The sequence below is a fragment of the Thalassophryne amazonica genome, chromosome 17, assembly GCF_902500255.1.
Source record: "Thalassophryne amazonica chromosome 17, fThaAma1.1, whole genome shotgun sequence".
In the NCBI taxonomy this organism is placed as follows: domain Eukaryota; kingdom Metazoa; phylum Chordata; class Actinopteri; order Batrachoidiformes; family Batrachoididae; genus Thalassophryne; species Thalassophryne amazonica.
Window position 1 is genome coordinate 71,000,109 of NC_047119.1, and position 27,888 is coordinate 71,027,996.

At 43.1% G+C, this 27,888-nt stretch overlaps 1 protein-coding gene across 1 annotated transcript in view; it reads left to right on the forward strand.

Moving 5' to 3' along the window:
• LOC117529142 (DENN domain-containing protein 1A-like) overlaps positions 1 to 27,888 on the forward strand; it is a 129,963-nt gene that overhangs the window by 63,377 nt on the left and 38,698 nt on the right. The window contains exons 4-5 of the mRNA XM_034191840.1: positions 13,827 to 13,876; positions 22,382 to 22,501. Of these exons, the coding sequence (XP_034047731.1) occupies positions 13,827 to 13,876; positions 22,382 to 22,501 (170 nt within the window). The remainder of the gene's footprint in view (positions 1 to 13,826; positions 13,877 to 22,381; positions 22,502 to 27,888) is intronic.

Consider the following 27,888-nt stretch of genomic DNA (forward strand, 5'->3'; position numbering starts at 1 on the left):
ACTGTTGGAAAGCATGGGTTCTTGGCTTGCTGTCAAATTTTTCAGAGTGAGGGCTTATATGAGAACTTACGGTAATGAGAATCAGCGGCGCACTAGTTTTTTTTTTTTTTTTTTTTTTTTTTTTCTCAGCGGCGCACTAGTGTGAAACTTCTGTGTTTTTCCTCTGTGTTATGACATCACAGGCTTACGTTTACCGTAATACACCATATATATCATTGGAAATCGTTTTTTTTTTTTTTTTTTTTTGGCAAATTAGGTTGCTAGATACCTACAACTGCATTATTGATGAAGAGAATAGATTATACATCTTGGTTGCAAAACCTTTTTTTTTTTTTTTGTTAGCTCCACAAGTATTTTTTTGTTGTCTTGTTCTCTCAGGTGTAGGCCTATAGAATAGATTAGTGATTTTGGGTGCAATTTTGTTATTTAAGCTATTTGTTTGTTTGCCTACACACTTAATAATGTAAATAAAGTGTTAAATATTAATAAAGTGTTGTCATATGTTATGTATTATGCTGTACTTGTGCGTCTAATGGTGTGAGTGGGCTAGGGGGTGGTGGTGGTGGGCAGGGGGGCCGGGGGGGTATTGTCCCTACCAAAGCTGAGACCAAACCTACGCCCTTGGACATGGCAGTATATTGTGTTGTCCTCTTCCTGGTGCCCCAGCCACGGATAATCCTGTGTCCAGCTCCTCACAAACTTCCTCTCTCTTCCTTTCTCTTCATACCTCTTCTTTGAAGGTTCTACACTTGCATGGGTTGATGCTTTGCATTTGACTGGCGGTTTCCCTGGTACCTGGCCCGGTTTCGGAGGTTTTAGAAAAGACATTCTGTTCAGTATATTCTTCAAAAGGCATGTTAATCAATGCAATGTTCGTTATCTAATGTTTCCCGCCACAGCATCTCGCAAGAAGAAGCTACGAACTAGGGCTGCCACAAACGACTATTTTAATAGTCGACTAGTCAACGATTATTTTTGCGATTAGTCGACTAGTCGGATCAAACGTAATTTCCTAAATTAAGGCCTGCAGCATTTACTGAGAAACGTCAGGGGATGAAAACATGAACATTTCGCAATCAGTAACTATTTCTTAGACTTCATTTACATCAAACAGTGAGTTACTTTATAGTAAATCTGTGTCAGGTAGGCAGTTCTCAAAAACTAAATGTCCATGCTGGAAGGAGACAAGTGAGGGAAGCCACCAAGACACAACTATGGAAGAACGTTTGACTTCTGTGAGTGGAGAAACTGGGAATAGTGCAACATTTTTATTTTTAATCTTCATTTTACATATAGTCCAAACTTTTTCTGATTTGTGGTTGTTTTCTGTTGCATTTCTGAAATTACAGAACTGCTATAAAGAAAAGTGTGAACATTTTATTGTGTTTTAAAACTTTGTGGAGCAAATGCAAACACCAAAGTCTTATAAAGAAGGAAAAAAATACATAGACATGTGCAGGAAAACTCTGACATAAGCTGAACAGAACAGTGCAGGCTGATTTGACTCCCATATTTTTTGTATAAATAAATTAAAATGAAATAAGAGGTAACTCGCTTTGAAATGAATAAAACATATAGCTGCAGCTTCATAACTCTGAAAAATAACAAAAATCAGCAGCTTGTATTTTTATTCTGACTCCAGTTCATTTTAGTGTGAAGTCATTTTTTTTCTCCTCATCAGTCACGTTTTGTGCTTTAACATGACATTAAGCTTACGACTGAACAAATAAATACCTTCGGAAAATAACAGCTGTTAAAGTTCAGAGTCTCACCTGCTTTTTAGGATCTGTGCCTCTGAACATCACTGAACAGCTTCACCACATCAGTTTTTTTTAACCCATATATGTGTAATTTTTGCTCAGTTAATTTATATATTCTCATTTTTTAAGGATGTTTTAAGGATAGTTGACCGTTTATTACATCTCATGATCTCATAAATTCATTATGCACGACGCTCACATGGTGTGAACAGGTCGGTGCTATCAGAACCGCACGGGTCGAGAAAGTGGAAAGAGAAGTAAAGGCAGCTCCACGGTTTGGTTTTGTTGTTGTTGTTGTAGTTGTTGTTGTTGTTTTTTTGTTTTTTTTAACATGTTCACTCGGGTTAAAATCCTCTCTCTCTGCTCTGCGCTCGCTGTCTCACGTGCACTGATGGTTCTCAGCAGAATGTAACGTCTCGTGCCTCCATTCAGGAATCTCCCTCCCTCGCAGTCTGTGTGTATATATATATATATATATATATATATATATATATATATATATAGACACACACACACACACAATGTCAGCTCCTCCGGTAAACTGTGCATTTTAGACAGCTTTGAACAAGATGGCCACTGTTTTAATCAGCCGTCTTATCCAAGTTTGAATGTTCAAATGACGGCAGGACGGCTCGCTGCCTAAAATTATGAATTGAGAGAAAAACAAAGACTTAAATAAAATAAACGACTCGTCGACTACTAAATTAGTTGTCGATGGTCGTGACTAGTCGACTAGTTGTGGCAGCCCTTCTATGAACGCACACTCCATACAGTGGTCTTGCGCACACATTATCATGTTTTCCGATTGTCCGCTGCGTAGAGAGTGGCGGGAAAAACCGAAGACGCTTTCTCGCGAGGTGCGAGACAAGATGTGATACAAATGAGAAAACAAAAAGGCGGCGGTGGGGTATTTTGGTTCTGAGCAATGAAAATAAAGAATTTGAATGTTTTAAACCAAAAAAAAAAAGCCACTTATCCGGTTGTACAATGATTTAGAACATATTGCTTGTCCGATCACATTTTACGCTTGTCCCGGACAATCGGACAAGCGTTAATGTCGATGCCTGGACAGGTTCATCCAGCAGTCGGCAAGACCTTATTTAGGACATTGTTTTGGTGATTAAGATAAGACTTTATTGATCTCACAGTGGAGAAATTCACGTTAGGTCAGCTCTTAAAAAAGACACACAAGATGAGTGCGAGTGGAGGAAGATGTGCATCAAACAGCGTGTACAAGATAAGCAATAATAATAATACTTGTAACAACACAATAAAATAAGAAAATGAGGTAGAAATGGAATATATATATATATATATATATATATATATATATATACTTTATATAAAGTGTATATGCATATATAAACATGATTGGAATTAAAAAATAGGAGCATCTTATTTACAGTATGTGAAGTGGAATTTAGATGTGATAAGGTGTCATTAGTGCAGGGATTTGTAAACAAGTAGTTATTGCACATGATTTGTAGACAGATTAATATTGCAAGTGATTTGTGGACATATTATTGCATGTGGTTATTTTACAGTGTTATTGTACAGTCTGACAGCAGCAGGGAGGAACGACCTGCGGTATCGTTCCTTCTTGCACTGAGGGTGCCTCAGTCTGTCGCTGAAGGAGCTGCTCAGCTCCACTACAGTCCGGTGCAGAGGGTGAGAGGAGTTGTCCATGGTGGATTTGAACTTGGCTAACACCCTCCTCTCAGCCACCTCCTCCAGAGAGTCCAGAGGACAGCCTAGGACAGAGCTGGTCTTCCTGACCAGCTTGTTCAGTCTCTTTCTCTCCCGCTCTGTGCTGCCCGGGGCCCAACAGACGACAGCATAGAGGAGAGCAGAGGCAACAACAGAGACATAGAAGGTCTTAAGCAGAGGCCTTCTCACTCCAAAGGATCTCAGTCTCCTCAGGAGGTGGAGGCGACTCTGGCCTTTCTTGTACAGGGTGTCAGTGTTGTGAGTCCAGTCCAGTTTGTTGTTGAGGTGAACACCCAGGTATTTTAAACTGTCCACAGTCTCTATGTCCTCCCCCTGGATGTTCACCGGTGAGTGAGGTGGTGGTTTCCTCCTGAAGTCGATCACCATCTCCTTTGTCTTACTGGTGTTGCGACACAAATGGTTGCGCTCACACCAGTCCACGAAGTCTGTGATGACAAACCGGTACTCCAGCTCGTTCCCCTCAGACACGCGACCCACAACGGCGGAGTCATCAGAGAACTTCTGGAGATGGCAGCTGTCCGTGTTGTAGGTGAAGTCCGAGGTGTAAAGGGTGAAGAGGAAAGGCGAGAGGATGGTGCCCTGGGGGGCCCCGGTGCAGCACCTTACCACCTCAGACTGACAGCCACACAGCTGCACGTACTGCGGGCGGTCAGTGAGGTAGTCGATGGTCCAGGTGGCGAGATGTCCATCCACACCTGCGTCCTCCAGCTTTCCCCACAGCAGCGCCAGTCTGATGGTGTTGAAAGCGCTAGAGAAATCAAAGAACATGACTCTCACAGTGCTCCCGCCGGTCTCCAGGTGGGTGAGCACTCACTGCAGCAGGTAGGTGACAGCGTCATCTACTCCGATGTTGGGCCTGTAGGCGAACTGCAGCAGGTCCAGGATGTCGCTCACCATGGTGCGGAGGTAAGACAGGACGAGTCGCTCCATGGTCTTCATGATGTGGGAGGTCAGGGCAACTGGTCTATAGTGGTCCGGTTCCTTGGCGTGTGGAGTTTTGGGAACCGGGACCACACAGGAGGTCTTCCACAGGGTGGGGACCACCCCCAGGCTGAGGCTCTTGTTAAAGATGTGGCTGAGGACCTCACAGAGCTCATTTGCACAGGTTCTCAGCAGCCTCGGGGAGATCCCATCAGGTCCTGCTGCTTTCCTCTGCTTCAGCCACAGGAGCTGGCCTCTCACCTCAGTCGGAGTCACAGTGAGGGGGGAGTGAGGGGGGAGCTGAGGTGTGAGCTGAGGTGGGCTGGTGCTGAATACAGTCCGGGGAGAGGAGGGACAAAGTCCGGGGTACAGTGGAGGTGACCAGGGGGAAGAAGGTGGGGGGTCAGAGGGACTGAAGGGCTGGCTGCTGGAGACGTGTGGAGAGCCTTGAGCTGGCGGGGGGGCAGTTGTGGAGGAGCCAAAACAATTAAAGTAGCTGTTTAGCTCCTCTGCAAACTGAGAATCTCCATCTGCCGTCCTGCTGGCACCCTGCCCAAAACCAGAGGCGGTCTTGAGGCCTCTCCACACATCCCTGACATTGTTCTGGGCCAGCTGCTCCTCCATCTTCCTTCCATACTCCTTCTTGGCTGCCCGGTGTCGTGGTCTGAGTTTGCGGCGGTCTCATTTTACCACGCGCATGCGCAAATCGATTTTTCTTCGCGGTCAACTTCTGGGAGGTCTAGAATTACTATTTCTTGCGGCGATCTTCAACCGAGCAGATGTATTTTGAAACACACACTTTTGATTCAGAAAATTTGAAGTGGGACCATATTTGTGATCGATTTTTTTATTTTTTTTTTTATTACCATTTCTTGCGGGGATCTTCAATATGGAGGAGGAATCACTTGTTTCTGAGCCTCAAAATGAATGTCAGGAAAACGCACACCCCAAAGAAGAGCGAAACCAGCGATTTTCAACATTCAGGAAAAAAATGTCCCAACTGATAGTCTTCTTACAGACTGGGAAGTACTCCAGTGATACAGACAAAAAGGACCATCGCAACATCAGGAACCAGTCCAAGAAGCATGTTTGGGATGAAGACATTAAGTACATATCTTTTTGTAGTCTAAGCTGGTAAATTCAGACTTGCAGGCTGGAAATTTCAGAATAGCTAGGTAACTAGTAACCAGAATTATATTGGTTAAATCAATAAGCATCAATATAAAGTGACAGGGTTTACTTGTGGTTCCAATTAAAAAAAAAATGTAATATATTTGCTTGGCAAATTTGGACCAGGGTCAGTAACACACAAGTCTCAATATACCAAGATGGTAAAATCAGACTGGTGGTAAGTTCAGACTGTGGCTGCTACAGTCTCAGTTTACCTGGTAAATTCAGACTGGTGATAATCTCAGACCGTGACACCGGATCCTCCACTGGAGCTCCTGTTGGACTCTGTGCTGCTCCTCTCTGTTTCCTGAATTGAAAGCCCTCTTCTTCTGGTTCATCAGGACCTTCAGCTCGGGGGTCACACAGGGCTGGTTGTTGGGAAAGCACCGTACCCTCCGGGTGGGCACAGTGCTCTCCACACAGAAGTTCATGTAGCCAGTGACACACTGGGTCAGCCCGTTGATGTCTTCACCATAAGAGTTTTGAAACATGCTCCAGTCTGTGGTTCTGAAACAGTCCCTCAGCCTCTCAGTGGCCTCTTCAGTCCAGAGTTTCACTGACCTTTTCTGCACTGGCTCTCTTCTCACCCTGGGTGTGTATTGGGGAAGCTGGTAGACGAGGTTTGTTATCCAAGCGCCCGAGCGGGGGAAGGCGGGTGGAGGTGTAAGCGTCCTCCAAATTAGCATAAAAAAGGTCCAGTATTCTATTGTCCCTGGTTTTACACGTGACATACTGGGTGAACGTGGGGAGGGTGGTTGAGAGGGAGGTGTGGTTAAAGTCCCCGGTGATGAGGAGGATTACGCGGGGGTGTTGTCTGCAGCCGCGTGACTGTACTGTGGATCCGCTCACAGGCAGCGGTGGCGTCTGCAGAGGGAGGAATATACGCGCAGAGCACAGTCACACCTCCAAACTCCCGTGGGAGGTAGTACTGCCTCATGCTCACCACGAGTAGCTCCACATCCGAGGAGCAGATCTGATCCTTCACATGAACATGAGCTGCGCTGCACCATCTCTCACTCACATAAACAGCGAACCCCCTTCCTCTTCCCGCTCTCTGCCAGCGTCCTGTCCGCGCGGATAAGTGTGAAGCCGTCCGTGTTAATGACAGAGTCCGGTACATGTTCATCCAACCATGTCTCTGTGAAGCACATGAGACTGCAGCCTTTATACAACCTCTGGAAGCGGATTAGCGCTGCTAGCTCCTCAGTCTTGTTGCGGAGAGACCTTACATTCCTCATGACCACAGACAGAATATAAGTCCCTTTCTGCTTCGTCCGGCCGCCCCTGCAGCCTCTCCGTCTCCTTCGTATGTCTGCAGGTATGTCCAGGTGCTCAGCACAGTGGGGACCCGGCCCACTGTATATAGAGTCTCTTAGTCCAAGCAGCTGATCCCGGGTTTAGACAGTGGGACATCCGGAGCCGGAGACAAAGAGATTTTCCCGCGCAGTCTCAAAAAGTGCTGAAAGAAGCAGAAAACTAATCACAAGAGTTACAAAAGTGGGTTTCCCATGTGCACCCTTGCACAGGGTACCACCCACTACAAATAAAAACAATAAAGCACTATTAAAATGTATTAAAAATAGTGAAAGTAGGAAAAGAGGGGGCAGAGCTGAAGTAACAGGCAGCTGCATTGACAGCGCCATCTTGAAAAAAAAATTGTAATAAATACAAAAAGGATCAGCTGGTTAGGTGAACTAGAGACTTTATAATTGTCCAAGTCTCCCTTGTAAAAGAGATCTTGTTCTCAATGGGACAAACCTGGTTAAATAAAGATTAAAGTGGGAGGCTTTTTAAATACTTGAAAGACACTGGACTTGTGAGAATTTAGTACTGCTATAATGGACTGATGCTGTAGGTGGCAGCAAAGCAACAATAAGGATTCTGGCTGCCATTAAACGCCATAGAAGAAGAGAGGGTACGTTTGGTCACAGGATCACAGGAGCGTGTTTTGAGGTCAGACCACTTTTCTGCATTCGCAAAATGCCTCGCAAAACCTAAAAACAAAATGCAGAAAAGTACTTGATTTACTCATATTTGTTGTCAGTGTTTGTAAATCGTCAGACTCTGACTTATTGATTGTGCAGTTAAACTTGTTTCCTCACCAGAGCGTGCAGAGGGTCCATTTGTTTTATGTCACAGGAGCGCGTTTTTGCATTCACAAAATGCCTCAAGAAACCTCAAAAAATGCATAAAAGTACTTGATTTACTCATATTTGTTGTCAGTGTTTGTAAATCGTCAGACTCTGACTTATTGATTGTGCAGTTAAACTTGTTTCCTCACCAGAGCGTGCAGAGGGTCCATTTGTTTTATGTCACAGGAGCGCGTTTTTGCATTCACAAAATGCCTCAAGAAACCTCAAAAAATGCATAAAAGTACTTGATTTACTCATATTTGTTGTCAGTCTGGGTAAACCTTCGGACTCATTCCCATTGATTGTGCAGCTAATCTCGTTTCCTCAGTGTTTTTGTCATGACGAGTGGTCGGAGCTGTCTCCAACTACCAGCTAGCGCCAATGTAATGTGAATGAAAGAATAACCGATAAGGAAATCATTAAGCAAAAAGGCTATCGATGTCGGTGGATCGAATCATTTCTGATCAATTCTCAACAGGAACCGGTTCTCAATACCCATCCCTGGTCCTGTCAGTGTTCCATTTTGGCAGCATTCATCCTTGGCCACAAATACATAAGAATACCAAACAGCAAATGTTGTCTCTCTCCTGTGTCAACGTGAGCAAAGCTGGACACACGCACACAGAGGCTGCTTGGCAATTATACAGTAATATATATATTCAGTAAAATACACAATTTTCAACATAGTTCAAGTAGTATACTAAATTAAAGCCTGCTATGTGAAGTAGAAGTTAAACTAAATAAATATTAAGTGTCGGGGAAGCCGGGGCACAGTGGGCCACAAATTATGCAGACACTATGCATAGGTTTAGGTCATTCTATTGTGAATTTAATACAGCAAGTTATTGTTTAGGATGCTGTGTTATTTATGTCTCCCCAAGTGTAATTTACATGTTTAAAATCGATTTTACAATTTTTTATTCATTGTGCCCCAGACACTAATTCACGGGGCACAGTGAATCAACTTAGAATATAATGAAGAAACACATGATCATAAAGATTTCTTCAAAATTATTAAATATATGCTGATGAATCCAGCAAACCAGCTATGTCATGTGTGAGTGTCTTATATAATTAAGTCCTTTAATTATTATAAATACAACTGTCATAATTTCTGTTCAAACGTGAAAACAGTTGTTTATATACACAAATATTAGAAATAATTCATGGAAAACTAAATGTATAAGCTTCAACAAGTAATATTTGTCATCCACTTGATACTAGGGCTTAGTAAATTACTTTCTAGACTGATTCACTGTGGCCCGGGTGCATGTGACACACGAGTCATGTTATCAAACATCTGATAGTCTGGAGAAGACATAACACATGCTCATCAGTTGGACAGGGTAGTCTTCTAACTAATAATTTTTTTGGTCACCTTTCCTCTGTTGTGAGAAATAAATACAAAGACACTGACATCCACAAAATTTACTTTTGATCGGAAAAAAACTGACTTCACTTGCCACTTAGGTTTACCCTTAATGTATCCAGAAACAAAACACTAATTTATGAGGTGATGTCTTTATGCATAAAAATATGGCATAACTGCTGCAAATATATATCTAGTTTTGCAGACATAGCTACTGATTCACTGTGCCCCGGTTTCCTCTATAGATTTAATGCAACAGAATTAACAATATCCATAGCAGAAAATGTTTCACTGAGATTTATAATCTTTTTATTTTTAATGTTATGGAAACATGTCCTCAGAATATAGATGTCCTCTCTTAAACATAATAAACACTTTAACTCAGAAGTTGTTTTGTGGATGTTAGAACGTGTCTTTGGAGGACAGTGTGACTTTTCCAGTGCATTCTCCCAGAGTCAGATCTGGACGCAGGTACTGGTCCCGCGTGTTGCCACATCCAACCACAGAACCACCCGGCAGTCAATCAGTCAATCCTCACCAATCAAAAGTAATCTGTTTGCTGCAGCCAGGTAAAATGTTGGTGTCTCCTTGTCCTCCTTCAGTTGCTGGGGTCCTCAACACTGAAACACCTCTATGCCCAGAGAAATGTGCCATGTGTCCAAAATGTCACAGCTGACTTTCCTCATAATGCAAGCAACGTTTGTATCCCCAAAGAACCAAGGATCCTTTGAAGACACCATGTACCACAGGCTTCTTGTTGTTTCTTTAGGTCTCTGAAGTGTCACAGTGATACAGGAAAAACAGGAAACACCAGGAGACTTGGACTTTTGCTCTCCTCCATAGATATAGGATTTGCCAAATGCCTCTCTCTGGTGACGTAATGACTCTTCCCAAGTATCTCGCATTCTTAAAGGCTGATGATAGCCCAGAGATATGAATGTCTCTCCACAGATCCACTTCTGATTGCTGAGTCCAGAAAGTCCTTGAAAGCTTAAATCTTTTTCTTTATCCAGATAGTCACAAACACAGATATTGACTCAGTTTTTCAAATGCTGCAACCATGAAGTCAAGGTCGGTAAGAGGGACTTCTTTTAAGATGCTATGTTCCTTCAGTCACAACAAGGAATGAAAGTATTTTCAGACGTTGTTTTCCAAAATCAGGACAATTTATGTAGATACGTTTTCATCAGGCTGAAACAAACAGGTCAGATTAAGACTTTATATTTACTCTGTGTTTTAATATTTGTCACAGCAGAGAACCACACAGACAGCTGAGTTGCTACCCATTTGGAATAGGTTTTGTCCCACCAGAAGTAGAGAAGCTTGAATCTTCGACTGGACTGGGTTGCTTGACGCGAGGACGTTTCGCTTCAAATCGCAGAAGCTTCCTCAGCTAAAATTCTTGCTCTGATAGTCTGACTTCTGTCTTGACTCTTGTAGAGAAGAATTGTAGAGAAGAATTCTTCTCTACAAGAGAGAGCATGAACTGGCACATAGCATGGGTTGATTTGACTGTATGGGTGGGTGTAGGTGTTGATAAGCGTTGCTTCTGCCTACACCTTTTGGGCACCATGTACATTGTTTTCTTGTTCTTTCTTTCCTGTGACTTTTTTTTGTATTGATTTTATGGTCTGTAATGAAGTGACTTTTTTTAAGCATTGGTGCCTAATAAATTCAATTCAAAAACATTTTGATTTGGCACAAGTTTTTAAAGTGGATCTCCTTTCTGACTCCTCTGCATTAAGTGGTGAATGGGTCCCTGGTGGTCTTGAACCATAAACCTTCTGTTTTGGAAACAAGTAGAGATTCTACTCTTGATTATAATGTCACAGATTTGTGAGCCCTTCTTGGCAGTAAAAATGACAAAAACTGGAGTGAATAGGTTTTCGTATATCTTATTCTCGACATCACAGGCGTTTGGTGTGTTACAGTCAACGGTCTGTTGAGAACCGTGGACTTTACCGGGCAGTGAATGTTGTTACATTTTTAGCTACAATGAAAAGTGAAGAATTTTTTTTTTGTTACGTCAGTAAGCATGATCATCAAGTCACATGGTCACTGCGCGAGATTTAGATGCTTTCCTTCGTCACTCTGCAGAACCCCTCCAATATCAAAGTATTATTTTCATACCCAACAATACTTTTTAAGCTCTCGCTTAATTTTTCTATTACGGGGAAGTTTTGTGCACACCAAGATGACAGCTGGCTCGAAAAGAAGGACAAGCAAATAGCCAGCAACAACTCGCTAGACCAACAACAAGCTAGTTAAGCTAGCAGTTGCAGAAGCTATCAAGGAGGGTATCCTCACACTCACGGAGGACGTGGTGTCTCAGATGACAACCAAGACACAGTCTTTGGTGCACGCGCAGGTCGTGGTATTCCAAAGTGAGATGGTTGCCATGCAGGCTGATATATCGAAGTGTGTGGATTATATTGATATTATTATTTATTTATATTATATAAGGACGAGAACCATATGATGGAGGTGGACAGTCGGCTCTCTTCGTTGGTGAGCAAAGTAGCAAGAAAACACGTTCAGCTGGGGGACAAAATTGCCGACATTGAGGATGAGTCATGCCGAGATAACCTACATGTGCACGGAGTCCCTGAAAACGCAGAGACATTGCATGTTCTTGTTTTCCTGCCTGATGCTCTTTTGAAATTATGCATGCACACCACGTAGGTGCCCGAAAAGAAGACATAAATGGCAGACCCGTGCCAAGCACTATCATCTTCAAGCAGCTGCACTTCACCAATACAGATAAGATCCTGAAAGTGGCACATGGTGTGGCTATGGAGTTGGTAGGAAGGACCATCCGCTTCACCCTGGACTATAGCCTGAAGCGCAGGCTGGCCTTCTCAGAGGCAATGGATGGTCTGCCGAAACTGGACTTCCGAACATTTCTCTTGTATCCTGCAAAACTTGAGGTGACATGAGGAGGAGTGAACCACGGCAGGCAAAAGATTTCATCAAGTCTCGCCGTGAATAGATTACAATGAGTTAGTGATACGAGACACAAATCTCATAATTCTGCACAATCCTCGACATTTATAACCCCAATTCCAATGAAGTTGGGACATTATGTAAAATGTAAATAAAAACAGAATACAGTGATTTGCAAATCCTTTTCAACCTATATTCAATTGAATACACCACAGAGAAAAGCTATTTAATGTTCAAACTGATAAACTTGAAATGGATGCCTCCAACATGTTTCAAAAAGCTGGGACAGCGGTTTGTTTACCACTGTGTTACATCACCTTTCCTTCTAACAACACTCAATAAGCGTTTGGGAACTGAGGACACTAATTGTTGAAGCTTTGTAGGTGGAATTCTTTCCTATTCTTGCTTGAAGTACGACTTCAGTTGATGAACAGTCCGGGGTCTCCGTTGTCGTATTTTGCGCTTCATAATGCGCCACACATTTTCAAAGGGTGACAGGTCTGGACTGCAGGCAGGCCAGTCTAGTACCCACACTCTTTTACTGTGAAGCCACCCTGTTGTAACACGTGCAGAATGTGGCTTGTCATTGTCTTACTGAAATAAGCAGGGACGTCCCTGAAAAAAATGTTGCTTGGTTGGCAGCATGTGTTGCTCCAAAACCTGGATGTACCTTTCAGCATTGATGATGCCATCATAGATGTGTAAGTTATCTAACTCAGCCCCATACCATCACAGATGCTGGCTTCTGAACTTTGCGCTGGTAATGATCTGGATGGTGTTTTTCCTCTTTTGTCCGGAGGACACGATGTCCATGATTTCCAAAAACAATTTGAAATGTGGACTTATCAGACCACAGCACACTTTTCCACTTTGCGTCTGTCCATTTCAAATGAGCTTGGGCCCAGAGAAGGCGGCGGCGTTTCTGGATGTTGCTGATGTTTGTCTTTCACTTTGCATGGTAAAGTTTTAACTTGCACTTGTGGATGTAGCAATGAACTGTGTTAACTGACAGTGGTTTTCTGAAGTGTTCCTGAGCCAACGCAGTAAGATCCTTTACACAATGATGTCTGTTTTTAATGCATTGCCGCTTGAGAGATCGAAGGTCACGGGCATTCAGTGTTGGGTTTCGGCCTTGCCGCTTGCGTGTAGAAAGTTCTCCAGATTCTCTGACTCTTCTGATTATATTATAGATTGTAGATGATGGAATCCCTAAATTCTTTGCAATTGAACGTTGAGACACATGGTTCTTAAAAGTATTCACCTCTAGTGTTGTGATAAAATGTCATCCTTACTAGGGAGGTCGTCCACATTTTATGGGGCTTAGAAGTAAATAAGTGAAATGAACCTGAACGCTGTTTTGACAGCGTTAACTTTAAAACCATGTATTATCAAGAGAAATGCTACTAGGTGCAATGTGGCACTGTTCTAGTTCTGGTACAGGGTCTGTTGTAACCCACAGTTGGTATGTAAGGTCTGGACTTGATGGTCTTGGCTTTGACTGTCAGCCTCACTCATCTCTGCTAAAATGACCAATTTGAGGTTCCAGATGTGTCTATCACACATACCGTGGGCATGTGTGATAGACACATCTCCTCCTGGAAGCACAAGCAATGGAGACAGAACTTCTCAGTATCATCATTCTTTTTGCTGCTCATCTCTGCATCTACTTGTGCTTTATTGTCCTCCTCCATATATCACACACACATCAGGTTGTCTGGTTTGGAATGTGCAGTATTGTTTGGGCGTCATTGCACATTGTGCTATTTGTAACTCCCTTCATTCTTTCTCTTGTGTTCTGCACAGGAAACTCTTCAGACTTTGCCCAAGTTCTGCTTTCCCTTCGGCACAGACAGGTAATTTATTTATCTGGTTATCTCTACACAACCTCGAATCAGAAAAAGTTGGGACGGTATGGAAAGATAAAATAACTGGTGTACTGCCATAATTATTGCAGTTGATCCAGAGGACACGCAGCATTTACACAAGCTGGATTTTGGCAGTTTTCTACAATTGCATCATTTAAGTGCAGCCATTCAGGATGACATCACAGTACAGTTATGCTGATCGTCTGACTAGTTGGCTTAAAGATATTGATCATCTATATTGATTGTGCTCTTTATTCTGGACAAGGTAGTTGAAAGTATCATTCTTAATGGAATTAGTACAGATGGAGACAATTGAGGCAAATCACTAAGACACCTCAGCAAATCTGAAGGACTTATAGGCTTCTGTGGCTGTGATGGGAGAGACTCTGTACGGTATAACATTTGTTTTACCACCAGTTATCCAGCTTCATGGTGAAGTGGCACAGAGAAAGATTTTGTTGGAAAGATGATGTGAAATTTCAGCTAGTTTGCCAGAAAACCCGTGGGAGACTAGAACTGAGATTTCATGTTTTTTATTTGTCAGGAGACAGTGCTGTTGTGTGAGGACGTTGACAGAGATATGTGTGAGGGTGCTTCAGAATATGTGTAAGGACGAAGCAGAAAGTGCAGTGGGATTACATCAGGGATCAGCTCTGAGCCCCTTCTCATTTGCTTTGGTGATGTCCAGGCTGACAGACGAGTTCAGTCGGGTGTCTCCGTGGACTGTGATCTTTGTAAGTGACACTGTGAGTCGGACAGGTTGAGATGTGTCTGGAAAGTTGCAGGTACATTCTGGAAAGATGGAGAATGAAAGCCAATCGGAGCAAGAGGGAATATGAGTATGTGAATGTTGGAGCGGAGATGTTAGAGGATTTTTAATACTTGAGTGCAACTGCAGGGATTAAAGTTCTCCGTCATGACTATGGATTTCCATCAGTTCGACTACCAAAAGGCCATGGGTTTGAGAGTAAAGCTGCCAGCTTGACATTGGCGAGTAAACGGTGCTGTCAAAGTCCACAGCCCTCCGTTTCCTGACATGGTGATTTTCAGCTGCATGTTCATGTCCATCCAACGTTAGTATGTTCTGAACCTTTTAAACATTATTCATGACCTACGCCTAACATCAAATGACATGAAATATAACGAAGTAATAAAGTATGCCATTTAGCTCTGACTGCAGCGTTTTCAGACGGTTTGAGTGTCTCGTCCACACGGTAAAGACATGATGACATGACTGATAACATCATCAAAAACAAGTTTAAATGGTGATGGCTGGAGGAAAAGGACGAGCTCTGAGATCATTTCTCAGACTCCATGAGGAAACTGAGTCCGTCTGGTGTCAGGACCACTTGAAGCACGCTTCACATAGGAAACACTTCCTCTGTCACCACGACAAAACGGTGGAACACAAAGTTGCCCAAAAGTCCGTGTAGTCAACACAACAACTTCCAGCGATGTTTCTTACCACAGAGAAGGCCATTAACGGTCAGTTGTTTGGAAAAATTGATTCTTGAAAAAAAAATATTAGTTCCTGAATTTGTTGTATTCGTGAAGTGATGGTTTTTGCTTTGATACTGAGGTTTTGCTGATCATTTGTTTTTTTTTTTGTTTTTTTTTCCATGTGTTGACTGCTTGAAAAGCCGGTCGCCCACTTGTGACCTGATATTACTTTGAGCAACTTGGAAATGTCTGTCAATGACATATGAACCAGTTAAACTCCGACCCGAGTGGTTCAGGTGTTGCATTGGCTCAGTAATATCTTAGTTCAGTCTGAGCTGTTTCATTCTCACTGATACATGATGACGCAGCACCGACATGCAGTTTTAAAATTATTTAACCTCATATCATCTAGAAACTCAGTATTTTCAATCTACACTGCTATGAATAACTTTATTCTATTGAATATCAGTACACATAAGCTTAATTGAAGTAAGTTTAATTCAGTCAGTTTGCTGTGCAGTTGCAGATTCTGCATCATTGTGTCCTTACTGTGGCTTGAATGAATGGACAGTTGTTGTAATGGACCCCCCCCCCCCCCCCCCCCCCCCCCCAGACCCTCCCCAGCATTGGCGTTCACAGTCCAACAGTTTCAGGTTGTTTTTTTTATAACCTAACCCTACTGACATGTCTGGAAAAAGTGAAAATGGGCCATTTCGTTTTTTTTCTGTTTGCCAGTCATTGTATTTTTTAGCCTATTGTATGAAGACAAAATCTAACTTTTTTAAAATTTCTGTTCATCCTTTTTGAACAAATCAAATCAATTTTATTTATATAGCGCCAAATCACAACAAACAGTTGCCCCAAGGCGCTTTATATTATAAGGCAAGGCCATACAATAATTACGGAAAAACCCCAACAGTCAAAACGACCCCCTGTGAGCAAGCACTTGGCGACAGTGGGAAGGAAAAACTCCCTTTTAATAGGAAGAAACCTCCAGCAGAACCAGGTTCAGGGAGGGGCAGTCTTCTGCTGGGACTGGTTGGGGCTGAGGGAGAGAACCAGGAAAAAGACATGCTGTGGAGGGGAGCAGAGATCGATCACTAATGATTAAATGCAGAGTGGTGCATACAGAGCAAAAAGAGAAAGAAACACTCAGTGCATCATGGGAACCCCCCAGCAGTCTAAGTCTATAGCAGCATAACTAAGGGATGGTTCAGGGTCACCTGATCCAGCCCTAACTATAAGCTTTAGCAAAAAGGAAAGTTTTAAGCCTAATCTTAAAAGTAGAGAGGGTGTCTGTCTCCCTGATCTGAATTGGGAGCTGGTTCCACAGGAGAGGAGCCTGAAAGCTGAAGGCTCTGCCTCCCATTCTACTCTTACAAACCCTAGGAACTACAAGTAAGCCTGCAGTCTGAGAGCGAAGCGCTCTATTGGGGTGATATGGTACTATGAGGTCCCTAAGATAAGATGGGACCTGATTATTCAAAACCTTATAAGTAAGAAGAAGAATTTTAAATTCTATTCTAGAATTAACAGGAAGCCAATGAAGAGAGGCCAATATGGGTGAGATATGCTCTCTCCTTCTAGTCCCTGTCAGTACTCTAGCTGCAGTATTTTGAATTAACTGAAGGCTTTTCAGGGAACTTTTAGGACAACCTGATAATAATGAATTACAATAGTCCAGCCTAGAGGAAATAAATGCATGAATTAGTTTTTCAGCATCACTCTGAGACAAGACCTTTCTAATTTTAGAGATATTGCGCAAATGCAAAAAAGCAGTCCTACATATTTGTTTAATATGCGCATTGAATGACATATCCTGATCAAAAATGACTCCAAGATTTCTCACAGTATTACTAGAGGTCAGGGTAATGCCATCCAGTGTAAGGATCTGGTTAGACACCATGTTTCTAAGATTTGTGGGGCCAAGTACAATAACTTCAGTTTTATCTGAGTTTAAAAGCAGGAAATTAGAGGTCATCCATGTCTTTATGTCTGTAAGACAATCCTGCAGTTTAGCTAATTGGTGTGTGTCCTCTGGCTTCATGGATAGATAAAGTTGGGTATCATCTGCGTAACAATGAAAATTTAAGCAATGCTGTCTAATAATACTGCCTAAGGGAAACATGTATAAAGTGAATAAAACTGGTCCTAGCACAGAACCTTGTGGAACTCCATAATTAACCTTAGTCTGTAAAGAAGATTCCCCATTTACATGAACAAATTGTAATCTATTAGATAAATATGATTCAAACCACCGCAGCGCAGTGCCTTTAATACCTATGGCATGCTCTAATCTCTGTAATAAAATTTTATGGTCAACAGTATCAAAAGCAGCACTGAGGTCTAACAGAACAAGCACAGAGATGAGTCCACTGTCTGAGGCCATAAGATCATTTGTAACCTTCACTAATGCTGTTTCTGTACTATGATGAATTCTAAAACCTGACTGAAACTCTTCAAATAGACCATTCCTCTGCAGATGATCAGTTAGCTGTTTTACAGCTACCCTTTCAAGAATTTTTGAGAGAAAAGGAAGGTTGGACATTGGCCTATAATTAGCTAAGATAGCTGGGTCAAGTGATGGCTTTTTAAGTAATGGTTTAATTACTGCCACCTTAAAAGCCTGTGGTACACAGCCAACTAATAAAGATAGATTGATCATATTTAAGATTGAAGCATTAATTAATGGTAGGGCTTCCTTGAGCAGCCTGGTAGGAATGGGGTCTAATAGACATGTTGATGGTTTGGAGGAAGTAACTAATGAAAATAACTCAGACAGAACAATCAGAGAGAAAGAGTCTAACCAAATGCCGGCATCACTGAAAGCAGCCAAAGATAACGATATGTCTTTGGGATGGTTATGAGTAATTTTTTCTCTAATAGTTAAAATTTTATTAGCAAAGAAAGTCATGAAGTCATTACTAGTTAAAGTTAAAGGAATACTCGGCTCAATAGAGCTCTGACTCTTTGTCAGCCTGGCTACAGTGCTGAAAAGAAACCTGGGGTTGTTCTTATTTTCTTCAATTAGAGATGAGTAGTAAGATGTCCTAGCTTTACGGAGGGCTTTTTTATAGAGCAACAGACTCTTTTTCCAGGCTAAGTGAAGATCTTCTAAATTAGTGAGATGCCATTTCCTCTCCAACGTACGGGTTATCTGCTTTAAGCTACGAGTTTGTGAGTTATACCACAGAGTCAGGCACTTCTGATTTAAGGCTCTCTTTTTCAGAGGAGCTACAGCATCCAAAGTTGTCTTCAATGAGGATGTAAAACTATTGACGAGATACTCTATCTCACTCACAGAGTTTAGGTAGCTACTCTGCACTATGTTGGTATATGGCATTAGAGAACATAAAGAAGGAATCATATCCTTAAACCTAGTTACAACGCTTTCTGAAAGACTTCTAGTGTAATGAAACTTATTCCCCACTGCTGGGTAGTCCATCAGAGTAAATGTAAATGTTATTAAGAAATGATCAGACAGAAGGGAGTTTTCAGGGAATACTGTTAAGTCTTCAATTTCCATACCATAAGTCAGAACAAGATCTAAGATATGATTAAAGTGGTGGGTGGACTCATTTACATCTTGAGCAAAGCCGATTGAGACTAATAATAGATTAAATGCAGTGTTGAAGCTGTCATTCTCAGCATCGGTGTGGATGTTAAAATCGCCCACTATAATTATCTTATCTGAGCTAAGCACTAAGTCAGACAAAAGGTCTGAAAATTCACAGAGAAACTCACAGTAACGACCAGGTGGACAATAGATAACAACAAATAAAACTGGTTTTTGGGACTTCCAATTTGGATGGACAAGACTAAGAGACAAGCTTTCAAATGAATTAAAGCTCTATCTGGCTTTTGGATTAATTAATAAGCTGGAATGGAAGATTGCTGCTAATCCTCCGCCTCGGCCCATGCTACGAGCGTTCTGGCAGTTAGTGTGACTCGGGGTTGTTGACTCATTTAAACTAACATATTCATCCTGCTGTAACCAGGTTTCTGTAAGGCAGAATAAATCAATATGTTGATCAATTATTATATCATTTACTAACAGGGACTTAGAAGAGAGAGACCTAATGTTTAATAGACCACATTTAACTGTTTTAGTCTGTGGTGCAGTTGAAGGTGCTATATTATTTTTTCTTTTGAATTTTTATGCTTAAATAGATTTTTACTGGTTATTGGTGGTCTGGGAGTAGGCACCGTCTCTACGGGGATGGGGTAATGAGGGGATGGCAGGGGGAGAGAAGCTGCAGAGAGGTGTGTAAGACTACAGCTCTGCTTTCTGGTCCCAACCCTGGATAGTCACGGTTTGGAGGATTTAATAAAATTGGCCAGATTTCTAGAGATGAGAGCTGCTCCATCCAAAGTGGAATGGATGCCGTCTCTCCTAACAAGACCAGGTTTTCCCCAGAAGCTTTGCCAATTATCTGTGAAGCCCACCTCATTTTTTGGACACCACTCAGACAGCCAGCAATTCAAGGAGAACATGCGGCTAAACATGTCACTCCCGGTCCGATTGGGGAGGGGCCCAGAGAAAACTACAGAGTCCGACATTGTTTTTGCAAAGTTACACACCGATTCAATGTTAATTTTAGTGACCTCCGATTGGCGTAACCGGGTGTCATTACTGCCGACGTGAATTACAATCTTACCAAATTTACGCTTAGCCTTAGCCAGCAGTTTCAAATTTCCTTCAATGTCGCCTGCTCTGGCCCCCGGAAGACAATTGACTATGGTTGCTGGTGTCGCTAACTTCACATTTCTCAAAACAGAGTCGCCAATAACCAGAATTTGATCCTCGGCGGGTGTGTCGCCGAGTGGGGAAAAACGGTTAGAAATGTGAACGGGTTGGTGGTGTACACGGGGCTTCTGTTTAGGGCTATGCTTCCTCCTCACAGTCACCCAGTCGGCCTGCTTTCCCGGCTGCTCGGGATCTGCCAGGGGGTAACTAATGGCGGCTAAACTACCTTGGTCCGCACCGACTAGAGGGGCCTGGCTAGCTGTAGAATTTTCCACGGTGCGGACCCGAGTCTCCAATTCGCCCAGCCTGGCCTCCAAAGCTACGAATAAGCTACACTCATTACAAGTGCCATTACTGCTAAAGGAGGCCGAGGAGTAACTAAACATTTCACACACAGAGCAGAAAAGTGCGGGAGAGACAGGAGAAGCCGCCATGCTAAATCGGCTAAGAGCTAGTACCTGCGCTAAGCTAGCGGATTCCTAAAAACACACAAAGTGAATAATGTGTAAATAATTTAGAGGTGATTGAGCAGAGGGAGTGCTTTAGTTAAGGCACGTGAAGATTACACTGTGAAACAAATCGTTATCTAGATCAATCTAACTGCGCAGATTAAACAGCTAACAGATACAGCAAAACACCACTGTGCTCCGGAACAGGAAGTGATACAATACTGCAGTGAGAGCCAACCACCAGTAGAGGCAAGCAACAGGAAAAAGAAACACAGCTCATATTTAATCTTTTATATTTTAAAAGATTTCTGTTGGTTCTAATTATTTTCTTAGCTGTTTCACCTTAAATCCTAGGACACGATCACAAAAGGGTTTCTATAAAAAGGTCAGTGGTGAACAGCTTCAGTCAGAAGATTCATTCATTTACTTTTTTGCTTTAATCCCTGCAGCCCTTTAAAATAGTGGAGAGTGTGACCGAGAGGTGAAGAGAGTACAGGCAGGTGGAGTGGGTGATGAACAATAGTAAGGAGCAATTTATAACTTATACCAATAAATTTTAGGAGATATGTAGATAGGACAGTACCATAATACCTTTTTTTCCATTAAAGCTGTTTGCTCCTCTCCTCTTAAAAAAGCAGAGCCCACCCCCTCTCCCAGTAAAGAAGCGTGGTGAGTGGATAAGAAGCTGGCCATCTCAGTGCACCCAGCTGTAAATAGGTACTGGACTGGGGAAGTAAACCCACGTCTGACTGGCATCCCATCCATGGGCGAGTGGTAAACTCTCATCTGCACGATGATACAGAATCTCAAAAAAGCAGAATACATGGTGCACTCAAAATGTAGCCGTCCTTATTTTATCTAATGGAAACAAATTAAGCATGCAAGTTGTTGTTTGGTGGCCGGGTGTAGGGAACCATGGGTGAATTTGCAGTGTGCATCAGTTGCTCGCAGTCAACCATAGAGTTAAGGACAGTGACGATAGAGCGGTTTGGCGGCTAAGTGAGAGATGTGTGACTGAGATGATTTGGAGATGTGCAGAGGAGGGACATGGGGTGTATTGGTAAAAGGATGCAGTGGATGGAGCCACTAGCCAGGAGGAAAACGGGGCGGCCCCTGAGGAGGTTAATGGATGTGATGGAGTACATGCAGGTGCTTGGTGTGACAGAAGACAGAGATAAAAACAGAGGACAGGTTGAGGTGAAGACTGATGATTTCCTTTAGCTTCTCCTGACTGGAGCAACCAAATGAAGAGGTAGCTCTCGTCCTCAACAACTGGGGAAAAAAATATCAGTTTCTAGTTCTAAACGCTGTTTTCTGTGTGTTTATGTCCTGCACTTTTTGAAATGTTCAGTGTGTCTCACACGACACACAAAATCTTACTTCATTTTACAATACACAATTTAATGTCTTAGAAGTTAAACAGTTTTCTTTCCCTTTTCCATGTGACTGTAGTACTTTCACTTTTTAAGGTGCACCAGACCTGTCACCCCTCACACATTCGGCTTGAGACCTGCGCATTTAAATATGTTGCCACGCTCTCACGCTAATGGCATGACATTCCCCACATTTCACCAATTTTACCTGCAAGAAAGCATTTAAAGTTAAATAAATAAAATCTATGAAAGTACACGATGAGGGCGCTCCTCTAGTCAAGGGGGAATGTCTGCAAATGATTGCATCGATCACAGCGGGATCACACGTCAGGCTCCGGCCCGTGACAGTCTCACTCCCTGAGCGTATCTCACCTTGAGAGCTCGGGTGCACGGTGCAAAATACAGTCCCGGTGAGTCATTTTTTCTGTTTCTTTGTCTCTTGCTCCCTCTTTGTGTCTGTCCTGAAATGTCTTTCACCTTACAGCCTGACAGTCAACCAGGTCGGGCAGAACTTCACATTTGTCTTGACGGATATTGAGAGCAAGCAGAGATTTGGCTTTTGTCGCCTCTCCTCAGGTGCCCACAGCTGCTACTGCATTCTCAGGTGAGATGTGTGAATGAGAGCAAAGCTTCTAAACCAGTGGTATCCAAAGTATTCCAGAAAGGGCCGAGAGGGTGCAGGTTTTCTTTTCAGCCACTGACTTCAGCAGGTGATTTCACTGATTAACATCCATTTGAGCAGGTGAGTTCATCAGTGAAATCACCTGCTGGAGTTAGTGGCTGCAAAGAAAACCTGCAGCCTCTTGGCCCTTGCTGGAATACTTTGGACACCACTGTTTTAAACCCTTTGAAGATTTGATGAAAACCTTGGTAGAAGGGGTATTTTTGGACATAATTGCTCCTCTAGGCTCAGAAATCAAAGATCTCCCTTCAGCTCCCTCTCTGTCTCACTTGGGGCTACAACAGCAGATCTGAGGTGGAGCTGCATGTTGATCCGGCACAAGTTGCCGTTCCTGTGCAGCTCCAGATGTAAAAGGGGCATAATGAGACGTGTGTGGCCTGGTAATTTTCTTGTTGAAACACCCATTTCAAGGGCATGTCCTCTTCAGCATAAGGCAACATGACCTCTTCAAGTATTGACATATCCAAACTGATCCATGATACCTGGTATGCGATATATAGGCTCAACACCATAGTAGGAGAAACATGCCCATATCATGATGCTTGCACCACCATGCTTCACTGTCTTCACTGTGAACTGTGGCTTGAATTCAGAGTTTGGGGGTCGTCTCACAAACTGTCTGCGGCCCTTGGACCCAAAAAGAACAATTTTACTCTCATCAGTCCACAAAATATCCTCCATTTCTCTTTAGGCCAGTTGATATGTTCTTTGGCAAATTGTAACTTCTTCTGCACGTCTTTTATTTAACAGAGGGACTTTGCGGGGGATTCTTGCAAATAAATTAGCTTCACACAGGCGTCTTCTAACTGTCACAGCACTTACAGGTAACTCCAGACTGTCTTTGATCATCCTGGAGCTGATCAATGGGTGAGCCTTTGCCATTCTGGTTATTCTTCTATCCATTTTGATGGTTGTTTTCCGTTTTCTTCCACGCGTCTCTCTTTTTTTTTTGTCCATTTTAAAGCATTGGAGATCATTGTAGATGAACAACCTATAATTTTTTGCACCTGCGTATACGTTTTCCCCTCTCCAATCAACTTTTTAATCAAACTACGTTGTTCTTCTGAACAATGTCTTGAACATCCCATTTTCCTCAGGCTTTCAAAGAGAAAAGCATGTTCAACAGGTGCTGGCTTCATCCTTAAATAGGAGACATCTCACACAGGATTTTTGCCACGATAGCTGCTGTCTGATCCTTTGCGGGAAAAGCTTGCGGGTACTGGGCAAAATCAGCCATCGCAACCAAGATGTTAGCATAACCTTGAGAATCAGGTTCAGGGGACATGAAGTCAATACAGACAAGATCTAATGGGCCTTGACTGGTGAACTGGTTCAAAGGAGCTGCTCGTTGAGGCAGGGCCTTACGAGTAACACATCAACCACATTTTCTCACATGTTGCTCCACATCAGCTCCCATCTTCGGCCAATAAAATCTGTCTTGAATGAGTTGTGTGGTTTTCTCCACCCCCAAATGTCCAGACACATCATGCAAAGATTTCAGAACCATAGGAACATATTCCTGAGGGAGTACCAATTGACACGTTCAGCTTCAGCAGATCTTCAGATTTTCCTATACAGCAGATTATCTTTGATCACCAGTTTACCAACCTCCCTATAAAACAACATGGCATTACTGTTTTCCGACAGTAAAAATACTGATTCCCCACCTAGAGACTGTTTGACAGGGGCTATGGTCTTATCCTTATCCTGAGCCTGCAAAAACTCAGTAGGGCCGAGTTGGATCAAACACCCTGCATCAAGGTGGACTGAGTAGACAAAACACTCTGGCACCCCCTCAGGTGTGAACCCCAAACATTCCGCCATACGGGTAGTATCTTGGGTCCCACCGTCAGGTGAATTTGCTTGCATAAAGCTTTTACACTTTCCAGTAGCATACTCTGCCAGTCCCCCTCATCACAACTAGGACGATTCCAATCAGTATCAGTATTATTAGCCCTGGGTCTATATTGCAAGGTGAAATTATAGGTAGCAAGAGCTGAAAGCCAACGATGTCCCGTTGCATTCAGTTTAGCAGTAGTCAGGACATACGTAATTCCTGGTTTACACGGCAGGATTTTAAAATTATCTGTAGGTTTCCAAAACCTGAGAGACCACACATGTGGAGATAAAAAATCAGATCTAACAGGTTTGGTTGTACAGTGTGTGGTGTGCAGCCACACGGTGAAGTCAACACACCGCACACAAACAGATTACACACACGAACATTCCCAGGTCAGACAGGAAATCTCACAAAATCTCTCGAGATTAAACGTGACTTCAGAATAAACAGGCGGAGACAGTTTCTGGACTATTTGAAACAGAGGAGGAAAAAAAACAATACAAAAAGAAAAAGAAAAGGTGTGGAGACAGTGGAGACGGCGCGACCACCAGACTTTCTGATAGGTCAGCACAGCTGTTGATTTTATTTTCCGCTCAGTGCGTCCGTCACCTCGCTTTCTGATTGGCTGCACATCACATTCAGCAGGCTATGTGCTCGTTTGTGGTCGGGAGGACACCACATACACTGCAATATTGGGCCAAGACAATCCAACATGTTGGATATCCCAGATTTGCGATCGGAGCGCCCCTGACATCCTTCGGAGCAGATTAGAGCGCTCTTAACACCACACATGGCAGGAATATTTGATAAGATTATCTTTAGTGTCATCACGATTGTTGGGGCGCCCTTAAGATTGTCGGAAAGGGAAAATCGGGTCCATTGTCAGCCTAATTATCTTGCCGTGTGAACCAGGCTTAAGGGGATTATTGTCAGTTCTAACAGTAAACTGAGCTCCTTACAGATAGTCATGAAATTTATTCACTACTGTCCATTTAAAGCCAAAAACTCCAACTGATGCACAGGATAGTTCCTCTCTGATTCGCTAAGCTTCTGGCTAGCAAAAGCTGATGGCGTAATGCCTTGATGCTGTCCTTAATCAGGATGTTCCTGATTAAGGACAGCCCCCAACCCACCAAGACTAGCATCAATATGAAGGATGTATGACTTCACCAGATCCGCAAATGCCAGTACAGGTGCACTAGTTAAGCTTCCGTACATGATTTATCCCAAAGCTCACAAAAGGCTCCTGGCCTTGATAATAAGTCTTCACCACCAAGGAAACCGTCTTTCTCTTCTGCTGAGTGGACAGATATCCCTTGCACAGATTGGTTAAGGCTTGAACCAGAATACAATAGTTCTTTATCAACCGACGGTAATACCCACAGAATCCCAGAAAAGACTGCACAGAGGGGAGGTCAGTGGGCTGCTTCCACCGAGTCACCGCTTCCACCTTAGCTGGGTCTGTGGCTATACTCTGTGCTGACACAATATGTGCAACATAAGTCACTTGGGAATGACAAACTGACACTTATCCAAGGACTATTTCAGTCCGGCTTCTTCCAAATGAGTCAAAACCTTAAGCAACCTTCGTTCATGTTCCTCCAAGGTAGCACCAAACACAATCAAATCGTCGCAAATCTAACATTGAGAACCACATAAGGCCAGATAAACAATCCAGGGCATCCTCAATGCATGGTACAGTATACTGGTCCATCGTCCCCATGGGAAAAGCAACCTGCTTTAAAGACTCATTACACAAAAGATGAGAAATCGATTCCGATCAAGCAACATGGAAAACAACACACTGGGCTGGACCAAAACACGAGCTGGTAGGGCAACTGACATGGCCCGTTCCCTAATCAATATACTATCTCCCACCTGTGCATTCTCTTTAACCTTGCATATTGCCACCTGCTTGGCCCCAGCAGGAATCACCAGGGGACTCGGCCCTGTCCATGTAACTTCCCCCACCGACAACTCACGGCTATGATCCTGTATCGTCGAAGCATCAGGGACTGCCACCCTCTCTTCATCCTGCACCTGCACTCGAGCAGCCTGACAATACTCCACCCCTTTAGGAGAAGAACACGACTGAATGGATTGCACCCCTCTTATATTAGTACCCAGCAAAACTCGTACCCAGTCGGAACCACCAGTATTCGGACATACCAAGTCCAGAATAGATTCCGACTTGGTTTTCCTAGTCTGTGTACAGCTAAGCAACTCAAGATTCACATGAATATACCCTCTATACAGGTAACTACTCTCCGAATCACTAAGTCCCCATGTTACTAGTCCAGTCAAAGGATGCAACAGAATATGAGACAAATGTTCATCGTACCAGCGGTCAAAGATGATCCTAACCTGAGAACCACTGTCCACCAAGGCAGTACAGAGGTTTCCATCAATTCTGACTGGTACAGTAGATGGAGGTCCAACCAGTCTCGCTGGTAACTCCAGCAATTTACTCACTGGCCTCTGCACCATGCTCCTCTTAACACTAGCTTGAATGGTCTGATCTCCAGGATTTCGGTCGGATGCCAACATAACCTTCTGTTCCGTCGCTCTTGTAAGAACTTTTGTACCACCTGAGCATAATTTTCTGGGGCAACGCACTTAAAAGCCATATGCCCATCCTCACCACACCGGTAACAAAACAAAAATAAATCCCTAGACTCTCACTGAATAAAACCTATAGGTGTTACAGACTTAGATCTCACCTCCCTCGACCCGGCGCCTCAACCGACCTGTACTGGAGTTTAATTCCCATAATGGGAACTTGCTGTCAAAGCTTCTTTACTTATTTCTTTAACGCTTGTACACTTGTGGGGTCAGAATTTTCCACCGACATTAACACAGGGACTGGAACATTAGTGACCGTGGACCTAGGCGAGACAGCAGCTACCATGATCTCCTCCACACGACTCTTAAGCTCCTGTATCTCAGCCTGCAAACCTCACACCTCTGAGTCTAGGAACCATAGCATTCCTAGCATATACCCCATTCCCAGGTTCCAGTCGCTGACAAGCTGCCTTGTGCTCCTCTTCACTCCGAATTTCAGTCAACAGCTGCAAAAAGGTAGGAGGATTATCCCGACACTCTCGCAACCTGACATTGGGCAACATCATATCGGCTCGAGTAGCACCCTTAATAAGCTGATCCAGACATGCAGTGTCTGCGGCTGTTACTTGCAAGCCACCTTTCTGCACTACTCTGTTAAGTGCGCACTCTAACCGCCTCAAAGATTCAGAGTTTCTCACCCGAATGTTGACACAGCAATCTAAATACAAGCAGCTTGGGACTCCGGCGTGAGCGGTTGCATCTCCTCCTCTCTCCTCTATCTCTGCTCCAACCTTCAAAATCCGTACTTCACCAGGCTGTGAATTCTTCAAACTATATTGGAGTAATTATGGAATTGATCAGCTGGTCTCTGAATGCTATTGACACCATTTTTTCTACAAGAAGAACA